The sequence below is a fragment of the Triturus cristatus genome, chromosome 3_2 (genome assembly GCF_964204655.1).
Source record: "Triturus cristatus chromosome 3_2, aTriCri1.1, whole genome shotgun sequence".
Lineage (NCBI taxonomy): Eukaryota > Metazoa > Chordata > Amphibia > Caudata > Salamandridae > Triturus > Triturus cristatus.
The window spans coordinates 922,406,919-922,423,186 of record NC_140584.1 but is presented as its reverse complement, the minus strand read 5'-3'; the positions used below and the strand labels follow the sequence as shown (position 1 = coordinate 922,423,186).

Sequence of the window (16,268 nt, the reverse complement as noted above, 5' to 3'; positions counted from 1 at the left end):
CGCATAAAAAATAGTACCGGTAATGAAATATTTACCACCTCAACTTCAGAACCTACGGTATGGCAGGAAACATATTAAACTTTGAGGACGAATTTACTTTAAGAGCAAAATCTGTTCCAGGGGCACCAATCCGATTTGGTGGCATCCAGAATGAGGGGCACAATCAGCAACGTAACTGGTACATTGATAACCTTGTGAGAGCTCTCAGACTGGTAGCTGTGGAGAGCAGCCTTTAGGCTTATCTTGAAGGAGTGTTAAGCAGCTCGTTTTAACAGTTCTAATCATGTAGTGTAAGTTAAATTAAAAAGAACCACACAGTGTATATATAAAAATATGTATATTTAATGCACAACACTCACTAACACATTGGTATATCTCCTACCCGGAGATATCAGCACAAATATACAATAATACTTCAATGGCAATAAGGCAAGTAGCACAAAATACAGTGGTCTCCAGGGGGAGACCAAACCATGTATTAAGAAACTGGAATGCGAATTGTAACCAAAGTCAGGCCTTGGACCAGGACAGGAGACTCGGGGGAGCTGGGGACACAAGAAACCACCCAAGGTAAGTACCCAGGAACCCCACGGAGGCTGTGTGCAGAGTGGAAACACAGCTGCGTGTCCACTAGAAGTCAACGGGGAAGTTTCAGTTTTCAAGAAGAAGGACCCTTCCCAGTGGACCCTGTAGAAACCCCGTAAGAGACAGAAGGTTGGAGAGTCACCCCACTCATGGATACCTACACCAGGGAAACCGGGTGTATAGGTGCACAATCACGCCAGAAACCACCGTAGACCACAATGGAGGACTTCAGGAAAGATGCCGCTGGAGAAGAAGGTGAAAGAGTCCGGTGGAATCCAATGCAGGATTCTTGAAGAGGGGTACCTGCAAGCACAGGGGACAGAGTCTATGCCACTCGGAAATGACAAGGAGGCACGGAAGACCAATGACCACTGTTGACGGAAGCTACAGGAGTGATGACTGTGATCGTGTTGCTGCAGCTGTGAGGACCAGGCGATGCTGTGGAAGACCAGGAGCTGTTCACGAGCTGTCCCACGTCGGGAGTCAAGAACCAGGGGGTCGATGTCTAGTGGGAGCACCAACAAGTCTTGGGAGCAGCAACAGGCCTGGTAAACGAAAAAGGTGCCAGCAAGGTACAAGGGACACACCAAGTGCAGGAGAATCAGAGCAGGCCCCGAGCAAGAAGGGGAGCCCACGGAATCCAAAGAAGACCCTCAAGAGGACCCACAGGCAGAAGGCACATGAGTCGCAAGAGGACCTCTAGCTGCTCACCAAAGATGCAGGCCCGTGGTGCAGAGAATGTGGTGAGGACGAAGATCTTGGCAGGAAGAGATGCTGGAGCTTCTTGTAGCCCAAATATCTCTGGAGGTCAGAGCCAACAAGCCTTGGTAACGCAAGTCGAGGCAGTGCACAAGGGTTCTGTTCCAGTGGTTCTGATAAGGGATACTGGCCTCAAACTTGCTGAGAGGATAGGGCAGGCCTCGAGGGACTTGTAGAACCACCACACGTGTTGCTGGCCTTTCGGAGTCTGTAGGACGTCAGAAGCATCAGACCGCTCATCATCGTTGCAGAGCCTTTAGATGCAGGGTAGTGACTCCTTCACTCCAAGGGAGATTGCTTCGGGTGTCCTTGATGCCCACAAGTCTGTTGAAGATCCTGGAAGAAGCCCAGACAAACCAGACGAAGAAGACTTGCAGAAGAGCGAGAACAGGAACAACAGGAGTTTTCCTCTAATGCAGTCTCAGTTCCAGGCGAAGTCCAAGTGTCCAGACGGTCAAAGAATGACGTGGTTTCAGTCTTCAGTCTTGTCTCACGACAAATCTGAGGACCCACCCACAGGTAAGCCCTTAAATATCCTAGCAAAGGGATTACGACGACTCAATCAATCAGGGGTTTGTAAAGAGCACTACTCACCCGTGAGGGTCTCAAGGCGCTTGGGCGGGGGAAGGGGCTCCGGATCAGTCAAAGAGCCAGGTCTTGAGGTCCTTCCTGAATGTGTGCAGGGTTGGGGAGCATCTGATGTTCACGGGGAGCTCGTTCCAGGTCTTGGCTGTGATGTGGGAGAAGGCTCTCCCGCCTGTTCTGTTTCTGCGGTTGCGGGGGCCTCTGCCAGGGCGAAGTCGGCGGAGCAGAGGTTCCTCTTGGGTACGTGGAAGGATAATCTCTCGTTGAGGTAATTGGGTCCGATGTTGTTGAGGGAAATGTAGGTGTGGGTGAGGAGTTTGAAGGTGACCCTCTTCGACAGGAAACCAGTAGAGGTCTCGTAGGTGTTGGGTCATGTGCTCGTGGTGTGGAGTCCCGAGGACGAGTCTGGCAGCGGCATTCTGGATGGTCTGGAGCCTGTGTAGGAGAGATCTGTTGATTCCGGCATATAGGGCGTTGCCGTAGTCCAGTCTGCTTGTTATGAGCACGTGGGTGATGATCTTTATGCAGTCGGGGGGATCCATTTGAAGGTCCTGTGAAGGATGCGCAGGCAGTTGAAGCTGGTGGAGGCGACTGCGTTGATCTGCCGGTTCATGGAGAGGGAAGAGTCGAGGATGATGCCGAGGTTTTGTGCGTGGTCTGTAGGAGTTGGTGGATTCCCGAGGGCGAACGACTGGGGCTGGACAGAGGGGAGGATACTTCCATGTCCTTTGTCCAGTTTCACGCCAGAGCGGGAGCCAAGGGCTCTCAGAACCGGTTTCAACTGCAGTGTGCAAGGAGGGCACCAAATGTGCCCTTTAAAGCAGTCTTGTGGAGCTAGCAAGTGTCTCCCCCCCAGCCCAATACACTAAGTCATGTCTGGGAGGTGGCCACATCTCCCTGCGACAGGAAACCTATTGTTCTACCACCCCAGCTCGAGCTTGGCTCAGCAGCAGGAGGGCAGAATTGGTTCTGTGGTCGGCAGCAGCACTAGCTTGCTGTCAGACCCTGAAAGGCTGTAACCATCTCAAACTCAACCCCAAGAAAACAGAAATCATCCTCTTCTCCCCTTAAAATGGACTTCCCATCCAAAACTGGATCTCTGACCTCAATGCACTCAACTGCTCGCTCTCTTTGTACAACTCAGCGAAATCCCTTGGTTTCACCGTTGACCAAAATCTTACCCTCAACGACCACATAAAAAACTCGGCTAAAGGAGCTCTCTTCACTCTCCGTCACCTGAAGAAAATCAAACCCCTCATCCTTCCTGAAGATTTAAAATGGGTCATCCAATCCCTGGTACTCTCAAAAATTGACTATGATAATTCTATCCTTACAGGAACCCCCAAAGTCCACCTAGCCCCACTCAGATCTGTGCTCCACCTAGCAGCCAGGCTTCTCACTGGCTACAAACGTTTTGACCACATCTCCCCATCCCTGAAAGCTCTCAACTGGCTTCCAGCTGAAGGTAGATCCTCCTTTAAGACAGCATGCATCACACACAAAGCCCTACACCAGAATTCCCCGTTGTACCTCTCGAACAAACTTAAAAAAGCGGGCTCCCTAAGTGCCTAACTGTTTGGCCTGATCCCTAGTAACAGAAAATGCACTGGGAGAGATTCCCATCATCTCTGCATGTGTCCTGAACTCCACTTTAGACCAGGCTGAAGTTTCTAAGTCGTTGCCCAGCAGACATTCCACAGATAGGTCTGGGGAAACCACACCTCTTTTAGGGCCAGTTACCCCTCCCCAGCTGAGATTTACAACTGCCAAGGAATGATCAGTCCTGACATTACTTGCATTGGTCACTTGGTAAATTTGACCAAGTATGAGCTGGTCAGGAGACACAAGTTTCTCCGTCACCATAGTGACACTGGCCCCTGTGTCCCTGTATGCCACAGATTCCTGACCATTAATCAGAGGCTGTTGCCTGTACTTGCACATGTTAGTGGGACTTGCAAGTAAAGTGGCCAGTTCCATGCCACTGTCACAGACAAGGGCAGCCTGAGTGGGAGTCCTGACTAGGGTATAACCCACTTCAGAACCCAAGGTTAACCCTACTGATACTTTGGGGTCACTACTACTACTTGTACTGGTGCTAGGGGCGCTAGTTGCCTTAGGGGCAGTAGTAGTAGCTTCTTTGGTGTTACCTTTAGACCAATTGTCATCCCTTACTCTACAGCCTTTCTTCTTAAACAGTTAACGCCATGGTTTCTTGCCAGAGGAAGAGTAGGTTTGAAACCCACCCCCAGAGGAAGATTTTGGGGTACCTTCTAAAGTCTCCTTTTTATCGTTACCTTTAACCCCACCCTTCTCTTAGCCCTTAAAAGAATCTTGCTTCTTCTGGTCACTATTACCATTGTTTTTCTACTTGACCCTGGTGCGGACCCCTTTGTATGCCTTCTTTCCCAGTTCTTGGGGAGAGGTCAGATCAGAGTCCACCAGCTACTTGTGCAGCTGTTGATTTTAACAATTATTAAGGATGTACTCCCTCATCAACAAATTGTACAGTCCCTCATAGTCATGTACGTTACTTACAGGAAGCCAGCCTTCCAGAGCCTTAATAGCAGTCTACAAAATCAACCCAGTCTTGGGTGTGTGCCTTCTGTGTGTCCCTAAACCTAACCATGTATTACTCAGTGGTTAAACCAAACCCATCTAAGAGGGCACTCTTCGAGGCTGTATAGGTGTCAGCATCTTCCTCCTTGACAGTGAGGAGGCTGTCTCCACTTTCTAATAGCAAAGGAGAGACACAGGTTAGAGGCCCACTGCCTTTGAGGGAACCTCTGTACTTTACAGGCCCTCTCCAAGGCAGTGATCTATTTATGGATATCATCCCACTCCTAATAAGAAGAGACTATCCTGCTCAGGTTCCTAGTATCAACAGATTGCTACTTTATTATCACTGTAGCATATTTCAAACAAGATGATCAATAAACAAAGAATAAAGAATGGTGAAGGGACACCACTGCCTTGTTCCACAGCTAATATTAAAGAATGAAAGCAGTGCATCATTTAGAAGAATTTAGACCTCAGAAGCCTAAAGGGCTAAAGGTTCCCTAGTGGTATTATGTCCAAATCCCATCCTAACCATCATCACTCATATGAAGCTCAACTCTGCTCAGAAGGCCTTTCGGCATCCAATCTAATAATCAAGAGTTGGGCATGGAACCCAGCTAATCCACATTACATTAAAAGGGATAATCAGAATGTTAACAACTTGCTTGTAGCTCTAAGTATGACTTACTCTCACCATTAAGAAGAGAAATCATTCTATAATATTCAACTTTCTGGGTGACCGTTCCTTCCTTTGACAAAACATTAATATTAGCTTCTGCTGGTGAGAACAGTCGAAAAATGTAATGAAATTGTTTCTACATTTGTCCAAATACATCCCAGTGGAATACCAAAAAAATTCCGATGGGTGCTTATACAGTCCCATTCGTCACTCCAGGAAAACTGCTTTTAAAAAAATTAGATGAAATCTACTGACTAGTCAATTGTTGTTCAGATACCATATTCTATGGCAGGACCGGAGGCTCCGATTATGCTTTTCCTTTCTCCGCTTTATTATTATGCAAAACACACAGCAGCCAGAAAAGCAGAAACAAAAGTGACTTTATAACCAGAAGACAATCCGAAAGTTCATTCTGCAAACATCAACTCCCATCAGTCCTTGGGATAACCAGCGTCCAAGTCCTTCCACGCTGTCCATAACTCCTTAGCAAGCTCCTCCATTCCGTGAAGCCCTCCTCTTTCTTCGCTGCTGGGCAGCCAGTTAAGTCCCTTTCTGGTTTTTACTGGGATTTTTTGTGGTGTATATGGGCTCTTGATGCGTTGTGGGCTTGAGTTTAGGGGCTTGATTGTGGATTTTGACAGGTGTGTTCGTTTTTGTTCACAGAGTCCCTTTTTTCCAGCCGCGGGAGCGTTATTTCGCTCCTTTCGCGGCCGTCCCACCTGCGGCGGCCTTTGCTGGCCGCTAGAGGGCACCCGTGCTCTCGGCGCGGCTGTCTCTTCAAAGGGAGCCGCGCGGAGAGGGCCGAGTCTGCCGGAGCCTGTCCCCCTGCCGCCTCACCAAGACGCCCTTCGGGGTCAGTAATTGTCCCGATTTTGCAACATTGAATGCCCGCAAGGGTCCGTAATACCGAGCGGAGGTCTCCGAGCCCCATAATCGCCTGAGGGCAGGTTTAAGCACTTTTACCTTAGCAGCGCGCTGGGTGGCGGTGTGGCCTTGTCAGTTGCTGAGGGCCTGCGTGTCTGTGCCACCCACAGCGGCTAGGCCACACTTAATGCTTTGCATCGGCCCAAAATTGTCCTGGCGCTGCCAGTACACGTTATACCCTGGTGAAGACTTGGTCTGTTGGGGCTGCTTCCCCGTTGTGGCTTACCTATTGCGTGATTCCAAGCCTCTGAGGTCACGGCATTGCCTTCAAGTTATCTGGGGGCAGTATGGAGCAGGGGAACTATTATGAGGAAGAAGAGGGGGCGCAGTACTTACCTCTGGACGACAATTTGTTTGAGGCGGTAGATAGTTCTATCTTTAGGTGTGTTAATGAGGTAGTAGCCCCTATGGAGGAACGCCTGTCTAACAGCATAGTGGCGGAATGCGCTAGGTTAGCGCAGTCCCATCAGGGGGCTCCTTCCCCTGCACCAGGTCCTTTACCTGAGGTGGTTGGCCCATCCCCCAAGAGAGTATGTAGGGAGGGCGGCTGGAGGAGTCGCGGGGAGTGGACAAGGACGCCTTTGAACGCTTGAGACAGGCTTTCTTGGCTAAGTCTGGTCCACCACCTTCGACGCCTCCCCTACCGCCGGTGCCCGCAGTTCCCACCGCCCCTCCCTCGCCGTCCCAGACTGGAGGTTCCCCGGCAGATACCGATGATGAGGAAGGGTCTTCGCGTTCTTGGCGGCCGGCCAGTTCCACGGGCACATTGCCCCAGGATGATACAGGCATGCAGGATCCGGATGAGATCATGCATCCGCGATCCGCAGCCTGGGCTCCGGGGGACAAGGTGGCCAAGTTCGTGGCGGGACACCTCCGCAAGCCTCTAGAGAAGGAAGCACGGGGATGTCTCAGAGCGGAGTGTCCGCGCCCCACTCTGGAGGGTAAGTAGCCCTTAAGCCCGAGTTAGACTCGAAAATGGCGACCTTCCTAGCTAAATATGTAAATGACCCCCGCAAAGGTATAGATCGATCCTGGCGATCGTGCCAGGATAAGCTTCTGGATGCCATAGGTCCTATGACCAAGATTCTTGATATGGCGGAGGAGGCTAAAGTCACAGGTTCTACTATTTCCCCCGAGGTACTTTCTAACTGGGCGCATAGGGCGATAATCTTTCTGGGAAATGCAAATTGCGCCCTATCAACGGAACGCCGACGTTCACTACTGATCAAACTCGATCCAAAACTGGGCGATTTAGCATCTTCCGAGGCAGGCGCTGTGGCTCAAGTGGGCCTCTTTGGGGATCCCTTTGTGAAAGAATTGGGGAATTCGTGGCCACTTTTACCTCCTTAGATAAGGCCCAATCCAGCATTAAAAGAGTTTTCCAAACTCGTTTTTCCCAAGGGGCCGGTCGCGGAAGGAGCCGCGCGACCGGCCGTGGCGGTCAGCAGACTAGTAACAGGGGACAAGGCTCCGGGCGAGGGCAGTACAACTCCTCGGCCAACTACACCACCTTCTACCCTACCAGGGGTCAACGCTTCCGGGGCCGTGGTGGCTTTAAGAACAATTCCGGCGGAGGCCAATCAAGCGGTGAGTGTCATGCAAGCGGAGCACGTGCGTATAGGGGGTCGTCTGGCGGCCTTTCAGGACGCTTGGGCACAGCTCACGGCGGGTGCTTGGGTCTTGCAGACTGTAAAAGGGTTTCACGTAGAATTTTACGACTTGCCTGTTCAGACGGAATTCCCGCGGCCCATTGTTTTTTCGGGCCCCCGATGCGCAGCTGATCGACGAGGAGGTGTCCGCCCTGCTCAGGAAGGGAGCCATCTGTCGATCAGCTCTGCACCCAGACGGTTTCCTCAGCAATATTTTTTTTGGTCGAGAAGACCGATGGGGGGCGGCGTCCGGTGATCAACCTCAAAGAGTTCAACGGGTGGTTGGTCTACCGGCACTTCAAGATGGATGGGATCCATCTTCTTCGGGATGTACTCCTGCCGCACGATTGGATGGTGAGGCTGGACCTCAAGGATGCGTATCTGGTGGTTCCGGTCCATCCTCCCCATCGCAGGTTTCTCCAGTTTCTCTGGCGGAGCCAGGTGTACGAGTTCACTGCCCTCCCTTTCGGGCTTTCTTCCGCACCTTGGTGCTTCACAAAGGTGCTTCATCCTGTGATAGCGTTTTTGAGGTGGCAAGGAATCAGGCTGATTGTGTACTTAGACGACATCTTTCTCATGGCGCAGTGCCCCCTGAAGCTGAAGGTTCAATTGCAGCAGGCGGTTTCCCTCTTAGAGAGCCTGGGGTTTGTCGTCAACGGGACAAAGTCGGTCCTAACACCGACACGCAGTCTCGTCTTTCTCGGTTTCGTCGTGGATTCCGTTCAGGCCTCTCTGAGCCTCCCATCTCGCAAGATGGCCAAGATCCGCCATACTTTGCGGCAGACCATCGCCAGGCCCCAAACATCCCTCTGTCAGATTGCCCGGGTAGTAGGACTACTTTCCTCCTCCATCCAGGCAATCTTTCCGGGACCCCTTTATTTTTTTTTGAAAATCTGTTTTTATTGTTTTAAACAAGAACATTCCTTGGCATATGACACAATAGGTAAGCAGAGAGTTGAAAACATAGGTGGGGGATCGCCCCGCATCAGGGTCAATAACTACTACTTTATGGCATGCAATCAGGCTTATTTATGAACACTGTCCCCAGCGGAGTCATCTACAGTCTCTTTGACAGTTCCAGTGCAGTCTCATCGAGAGTGACAGTGTTAACCATACCTCAGCCAGGCTCCGTGCCTGTGCGTGAGTGCTTCCCGCCCCATTCAGGTAATGAAGAACAGGCAAAATACCCTCAAGGTCCAAAGATTATACATAACAAAACCGTAACAATGGCAGCATAAACTGTACATACAGGCTCAATACCCCCCCAGCTGTCAGTAAACCCCCACCCCTTTCCGGGACCCCTTTATTATCGAGCCTTGCAGCGCCTAAAGGCACATCATCTCAGAAGGGGGCTTTCGTACGACCAGGCAGTTCCCCTGTCGGAGGAGGCCAAAGAGGAAATGTCATGGTGGTTGACACACATGGAGGCCTGGAACAGCCGTGCAATCTTCGGCTCAGCACCAGATTTGGTCATAGAATCGGACGCAAGCTGGTCCGGATGGGGTGCCCGGTGCGGAGAATTTTCTACAGGCGGCGTTTGGTCGTCAGAGGAGCAGAAGTTGCATATCAACGCATTGGAACTTTTGGCGGGTTCGTTCGCTGTCCATTGTTGGACCAAGCGCCAAGCGACCGCGTGCGTGCTTTTGAAGATGGACAACGTTTCGGCGGTCCGTTATGTCAATCGACTGGGAGGTCCCCGGTCTCGGGCCTTGGCGAATCTTGCGAAGGAATTTTGGGAGTTTTGCTTGGCACACCAAATTTCGGTGACGGCAGAGTACTTGCCGGGCCAGGCGAACCAGGTAGCGGACTGGCATTCCAGACATCGGAGGGACTCCAGCCTATGGAAGCTGGAGGTCCTGGTCTTTCAGTGGTTGAACGATCTCTGGGGCCCGTTCTCGGTGGATCTGTTTGCGTCGCGCCTCGACCACCAGCTCCCACGCTTCTTCAGTTGGAGGCCCGATCCGCTAGCGGAAGCCACGGACGCGTTTCTCCAGGACTGGAGCCACGAAAAGGGTTATGCCTTCCCACCGTTTTCGATGGTGATAAGAGCGGCAACCCGGGTCCGCCTCTTGGAGGCAGAGTTAGTGATGGTTACGCCTTGTTGGAGGTCTCAAGTTTGGTTTCCAGTTCTTCTGGAACTTTCTTGGGATTTTCCAATCCTACTCCCCCCCGCTTCCTCATCTTCTTCTGAATCCGAACGGGGAGCAGCATCACCTCATTCGCCAAGGAGCTCTCCGCCTCATGGCATGGAGGCTTTCAGGAGACGCTGGTCGCTCCCAGGCCTTTCGGGATCGGCTCACGGTCTCTTGTCAAGGGCCTGGGCCGACAGTACCTCTAAACGCTATTGGTCCGCGTGGACTAAGTGGATGCATTGGTGTCTTCGACGGGGTCTGGATCCCATGGTCGCAGGCGTCGTTCCCATGTTGAATTTTCTAGCGGATTTGGCCACGGAAGGTCTGGCTTACCGCTCTATTAACGCGGTTCGTTCTGCGGTTTCTGCAGCTCATTATCCGGTAGACGGAGCCCCGATCGGGGAGCATCCGTTCGTCTGTCGACTCTTGCGAGGTATCCGTCTGTCTCTTCCCCCGGAACCGCGATACTCGGTCCTCTGGGACGTCAATTTGGTCTTGAATCTTTTCTTATCCTGGCAGCAGAATAAATATCTTTCTTTGAAGGAACTCTCCGGTAAGCTATCCATGCTGTTATGTCTAGTTTCCTGTCGCCGGGTTTCTGACGTCCGGGCGTTGGATGTTACGGCAAGGACCTTTTCCCCGGAAGGGGTTACGTTTACGTTGGGTCGACGTACCAAATCAGATTCAAGGACTATTTCTTATCCGGCTTTTACGGATGCGCCCAAACTGTGTGTGGTGAATTGTCTAAAGACGTATGAGGACATGACTCTTGAAATACGCCCTCCGGGCGAACGGCAACTCCTTATTGCCTTGAGAAAACCGCACAAAGCTGTCCCCTCTCCCACGATCGCCAGGTGGGTGAGGTGGGTCATGCAAGAAGCGGGTATTGATACAAAGCAGTTTGGAGCGCATTCGGCCAGGGGTGCGATGGCTTCTAAGGCGTTTTCTTTGGGAGCTCGCTTGGAGGATCTTATGCGAGCGGCGGATTGGTCTTCCGATTCCACCTTCAAGAGGTTTTATTTCAAACCAGTGGTGGATGTGGCTCAGTTGGTGGTAAGTAAGCTTTGAACTAGCATAATCGGAGCCTCCGGTCCTGCCATAGAATCGAAATTTGCCTAGCAGGGTAACGGTAAGTTTCAATTCTATTAAGGACACGGAGGCAAGGATTATCCCTCCCGTTGCACAATGGGTGCGAACCCCCCCGTTCTGCAGTAAGTAATCTGGTTTCCAGTTTTTCACTCAGCTGTTTGATTGCCGTTTTGTGACCTTGTTGTAGGATATTGGGTTGCCGGCTGGGCCGCGTGGCCAGTAGTAAAGTCTCATGTTTCTTTACATGCAGGGCATGACGGAGCTAATGTCCGGGCGTGAATTGCGCGAAGAAAGAGGAGGGCTTCATGGTATGGAGGAGCTTGCTAAGGAGTTATGGACAGCGTGGAAGGACTTGGACGCTGGTTAACCCAAAGACTGATGGGAGTTGATGTTTGCAGAATGAACTTTCGGATTGTTTTCTGGTTATAAAGTCACTTTTGTTTCTGCTTTTCTGGCTGCTGTGTGGTTTGCATAATAATAAAGCGGAGAAAGGAAAAGCATAATCCTCGCCTCCGTGTCCTTAATAGAATTGAAACTTACTGTTACACTGCTAGGCAAATTTCGATTCTACTGTATAACATCTATGTTGGATTTAACCCTTGCACATCGCAGAAATAAAGAAAATCATCAGAATGAGAAAAAGTTGCTTCCAGAAACCTTTGTTAAACAAGTACCATCAAATTATTCAAAAATCCATTCCTTCTCTTCCTCCTAAATTTCACTTTCAATTTAATCCCATTGCATGTTCACTCTTCAAGCATTTTCTTTTTTCTTGGCTGCCTAGGAAGCCCATCTACTCCCTTTGATACTAATTTCATGCCGGTTTCCTTGTATCCATAATTTTTGTTTGATAATTATGTCTTCTTCTATCTCTGACATATGTGGTTTACCACAATCTATTTGCCTTGAGAGTTCATTGCCCAGCTTCATGTTTGTTTGTTATTTAACTGCAATAAAATATGCTTATTGACAATGATTTAAGTTCTCTCACTTATTTCAGTCTTCACTCTCTTTTTGCCTAGACCCTTCCCCCAACAATACAATTAAATCTTCCTCTTTAAAAGTTACTAAAAGGTGTCCCACATTATCAGTGCATTCGGCTCAATGGTGTTAACATTAAAAAAGATCTATAATTCATTTTGATAGTGTGCTCTTGAAGCGTTTCACTGTAACACTGTGAAATGTCCTCTCTGTACTAAAATGAGTCTATTGATCTGCAAGCATAAAACACCATTCTATGGTTAGAAAGGCTAACATGATCTATCCCCGCCTTCAGGCTATTATGCCCCACTTTTGAGCAAATCAGTCCTCGAGTATGTTGGATATTAGCATAAGAAAAGTAAAAATGGCTTATCTTTATTATGCTTAGAGCATCATATATATTCAGGAAGCTGGGAATAGCAATCATCTCATGGGAAAGCGCTCTGCATATTTAATATTTGAGGGATAATGCGAATGGTGGTCCAGTGATACATCAATAACCAAATTGAAATCCCCCACTTTCCCATCTGGCTTTGAAAATAAGACCAATACCCGCAAAAATGATAGTAGAGGACCACTATTACCTACAATTGGATCATACAAATTGGATACATTTAAATCCATCTGTCTCATTAAATCGTCAAAATTTCCCAGAACTATGTCACGCTTTCCCCAATACCTTAGAATTGAGCCAGGAGTGAAGTAGAATAATTAAACTATGTGTGGTTCAATTTAGGCAAAATCCTAAACTCTACTTCAAGCCCTTGGATACCAAACATAGGTATTTTCATGGTTGTAGCTGTGTCTCCAGAGCTAGAATTACATTTGCCTTAGCCAGCTATAATATGACTCTAGCCTATTTTCTATCCGACTGTAGACAGTTAATGGTCCAATTGCAGACTTTAACCTCGATCATAATTTCAGATTAGACCTTGAAATAGGCATGTTCACCACAAATCTCAGAAGTAGGAGGAAATGGCTCCCGTTCATGAGAGCCAACAGACATGACATGTTGATGATGTACGGACTGGCGTGAAAGCCCTATGTGCTTCACTTAACTGCATTATTCTCACTATGGAATACCCTGACATCAACTGACTTTCAGTTGACTGTGAATAGAAAAACTCAGAGAAACTCTAGAAGTTATCAATGTCAAGAATCAAATAATGAATAACCTCAGCACAAAATAGCTCGGGAAAAGACACAACACCATTCACGGCAACACAAGATGGTCAGAAGGACAACAATCTCTTTAATAATTTTTGTTCCCTCTATCAGACTCTGCTGTGTATTCCCTAACTTTAAGACATTAATTTCCTCCTTAAATAAGAGGTTTAAAACATTTTCAAGATTTGCATCACATACACGTTAAACAAAATACAGCTGCCATTTAACACGGTTACTGAATCCTACACATAGGTGGAACACTCTGTTGAAGAAGCTCAATTGAGTCACCATGTAGGATAAACATGTGCTTCCAGTTTCAAAATGTTCATTACTGAAAGGTTTTTCAAGACTTAGCACCATATAATTTCTCAAGCTAAATGTTGCCAGACTAGCTGCAAGAACCATAACAGTATATTATGCCTTTTCGTTCTTTTAATTATACTCCTTGCTGGACTGCCTTTCTGATTTATCTGCAATAAACCACAGAGGATGCCAGAATATGAAATGAAACACAAATTGAAGAAAAAGAGAACAGGAGGAGAACCTGACCGTTATTGCTTTTTGCAACCGTGAGAGTTCAGTTTCCAGCTTTTGCACTTGTTTCTTAACAGCAGTCAGCTCTCGAAGGTAGATGCGGGAAGGAAAGAGAATATCTTTCACTACGTCAAAACCCTACAGATGTAACAAAGAAACACCATGATTGATACCAACTGTACTAGAAAATCCAGCACAAATGACAATTTAATATTTATAAGACATTTAAGCAATCTATGTGATCTTACCGACTATGAATGTCAGTTCAGTTCCTAGCTATCTGATGTTCAAACAGTAATGAATACAGCAAATCTACATAAGCAGATGTATGCATAGGTTTCCTACTGAAATAAGAACCTGAAAGGGAACCCAAGTACACAAATCTGCTATGACACAGTACGTCATCTGGCATTAGAGGTGTACTGTGTTAATACCTGTGCTTTATTTTACAGACAACTCATCTTTATATTGAATTGTCTAACACACAAAGTGCTGAAGAGGTCATGAAAATGTAGAATTTCTCCTTTTTGGTAGTGGCATTTTTGGAAATATTGTAAGAAAAGTAACTTTTTGAACATGTTTCTTTACAGTCGTTACAAAGTAACTGTAGATGGATAAGTAACATCAGTGAGTTTGGTGAGCACAGGAAGCAGTTAGCGTGAAGGGCACGGATGGCAGAACCTGTATATGGTCCCAACACAATAGGTTTTTGACCATTTGGAAGAAGCAAAGCAGCAAGGGTTACAACCAGGGGCTGCTGTGACTACTTAGATGGCTTAAGGCGAACCATTACATAAAAAACGATAGCTCGCAACACAACGTTTCTTGACTTAGGAGTGCATTGCTAGATGTTGCAGGGAGGCGTAAATGTACTTTGAAAGCTCTCCTTGGCTACTCCTACCCAGTTCAAACTGAACCTTACCAGATCTTCAGCGGCCATCTTAGCTTTAGTGAGGTGCTTCTAGTTGACTGACATGATGCCTTAGTAGCCAAATTTGTCATTTAACACTTTTTTTCTCTCAGGAATATTTGACAATCTAAACCAAGGCCTCAGGAAGGATTTGTTTTTTCTTTTTTCTTCTTTCTCAAAAGAGATGACCTCTCAAAGAAACAGGACTCTGTTCTGATGAAACATGTCCCTCGTAATTAAGGCAAGCCAGAGAATATTCCCCAGGCATCAGACTGGACCTGGAAGATTTTGAAATAGTACCCCTACGCGCCGGTAAGTGGTGTCATTTGGCTCCACATAAGCGCCATCTACACCAAAAGGGACGCGATATACATACATACCACTCTGGTTTGCTGAACTCAGTTACTTATGCCACTTTCCACTCCAGGACGAGGAACCAAAATAAGAACTTACCACTGGTGTAACAAGCTAAGAACCTGAAAAGGTTGTACCTTAAACTGTAATCGGTCCGCAGAGTGGGGAGGATGGGAGGGCCGGTAAGTAATCTGGGGCTAAATAGAGAGTCTACCAGATAAGACGTTACCGAAGGTAAGCAACTTGTTCATCTGAAAGAGACTTTTAGCCGCAGATTCCTTACCTTAGAATAGATATCCAAGCAACACCTCCCTAGACGTATGTAGGAAAATAGGATCTGCTTTCATGGTTACCCCCACATTTTGCTGGTGTCGTCATGTTTTACTGACTAGTGGGACTGAGATCTTGCTTATCAGGACCCCAGCCTCTGTGCTTCTTCCCAATATTGGACATGGTGAGTACTTGGGTACACCCCAGATTAGCTACTGATGTAACCTTGTAAGTCCTAGTATATGATACTAAGGTACCCAGGGCAAAGTAACACCAGGGGTCCCTCATGGGCTAACATGTATTATGCCTCCCATGGGAGACCACTCAAACCATGACTACAGGCCTGCCATTGCAGCCTGTGTAAGCTGGTGCTAGCACCACTAATGACAAATATAAGTTTGAAAACAAATTGAATGAGAGGCAATATAATGGCACAAATAAGTCAAATACAACACAGAACAGATCAAAATAGAGATGTTTTATATCTTCCGTCTTTTATTGTTCGTCCGTCTTTTTATACGTCGCGCCCCATACCTAGACTGGCAAGTAGTTTTTACTACTTGCCAGTCTAGGTACGGGACGCGACGTACGGAGACGGTGTCGGATACTCTATTTTGGACGTGGCTAATACCACTGTTCGATTAAGACCTCAGACAGAGATCGTTTACTCTTGGGTCTCTGAGGTCGTTGAGTCTCATTGTCGTTACACATTGGCTTGACGGATTTGACGTTTTTCTGTTTGCTGATCATCAAAAGAAATATCCTATACTCACAATAATTTTGCCCTGAAGAAGCCCATGTTTGGGCGAAACGCGTTGGCTGGCTGTTTTTTACGAAGTACAACAAGAACAATAAAAGACGGAAGATATAAAACATCTCTATTTTGATCTGTTCTGTGTTGTATTTGACTTATTTGTGCCATTATATTGCCTCTCATTCAATTTGTTTTTAAGTATCTATTCACGTTCTACAGGCAGCAGAACGTTTGAGGTGGGCAATATTGCATACTACTAGTGACTGACTTTGGTGGTGCAGTCTCCTGTGACCCGGCTGCTTCTTCTTTTCATGTATATGACAAATATAAGTTTCCTCAT

At 47.7% G+C, this 16,268-nt stretch overlaps 1 protein-coding gene and 1 long non-coding RNA gene across 10 annotated transcripts in view; one reads left to right on the top strand and one right to left on the bottom strand.

The window, feature by feature from the left end:
- Positions 1-16,268, bottom strand: part of PRR11 (proline rich 11) — a 242,455-nt gene that overhangs the window by 98,486 nt on the left and 127,701 nt on the right. For 6 of the 9 annotated variants that reach the window (XM_085649391.1, XM_085649387.1, XM_085649389.1 and 3 more), the window contains one exon: positions 13,656-13,778. The exons of the other annotated variants lie outside the window; for them this stretch is intronic. In XM_085649391.1, coding sequence (XP_085505517.1) covers positions 13,656-13,778 — 123 coding nt within the window. The remainder of the gene's footprint in view (positions 1-13,655; positions 13,779-16,268) is intronic. 9 annotated transcript variants of the gene reach the window in all.
- On the top strand, positions 5,940-11,931 carry LOC146858801 (uncharacterized). The gene is made up of 2 exons (XR_014980028.1): positions 5,940-6,017; positions 11,209-11,931. It is a non-coding gene; the product is annotated as an uncharacterized LOC146858801 (long non-coding RNA).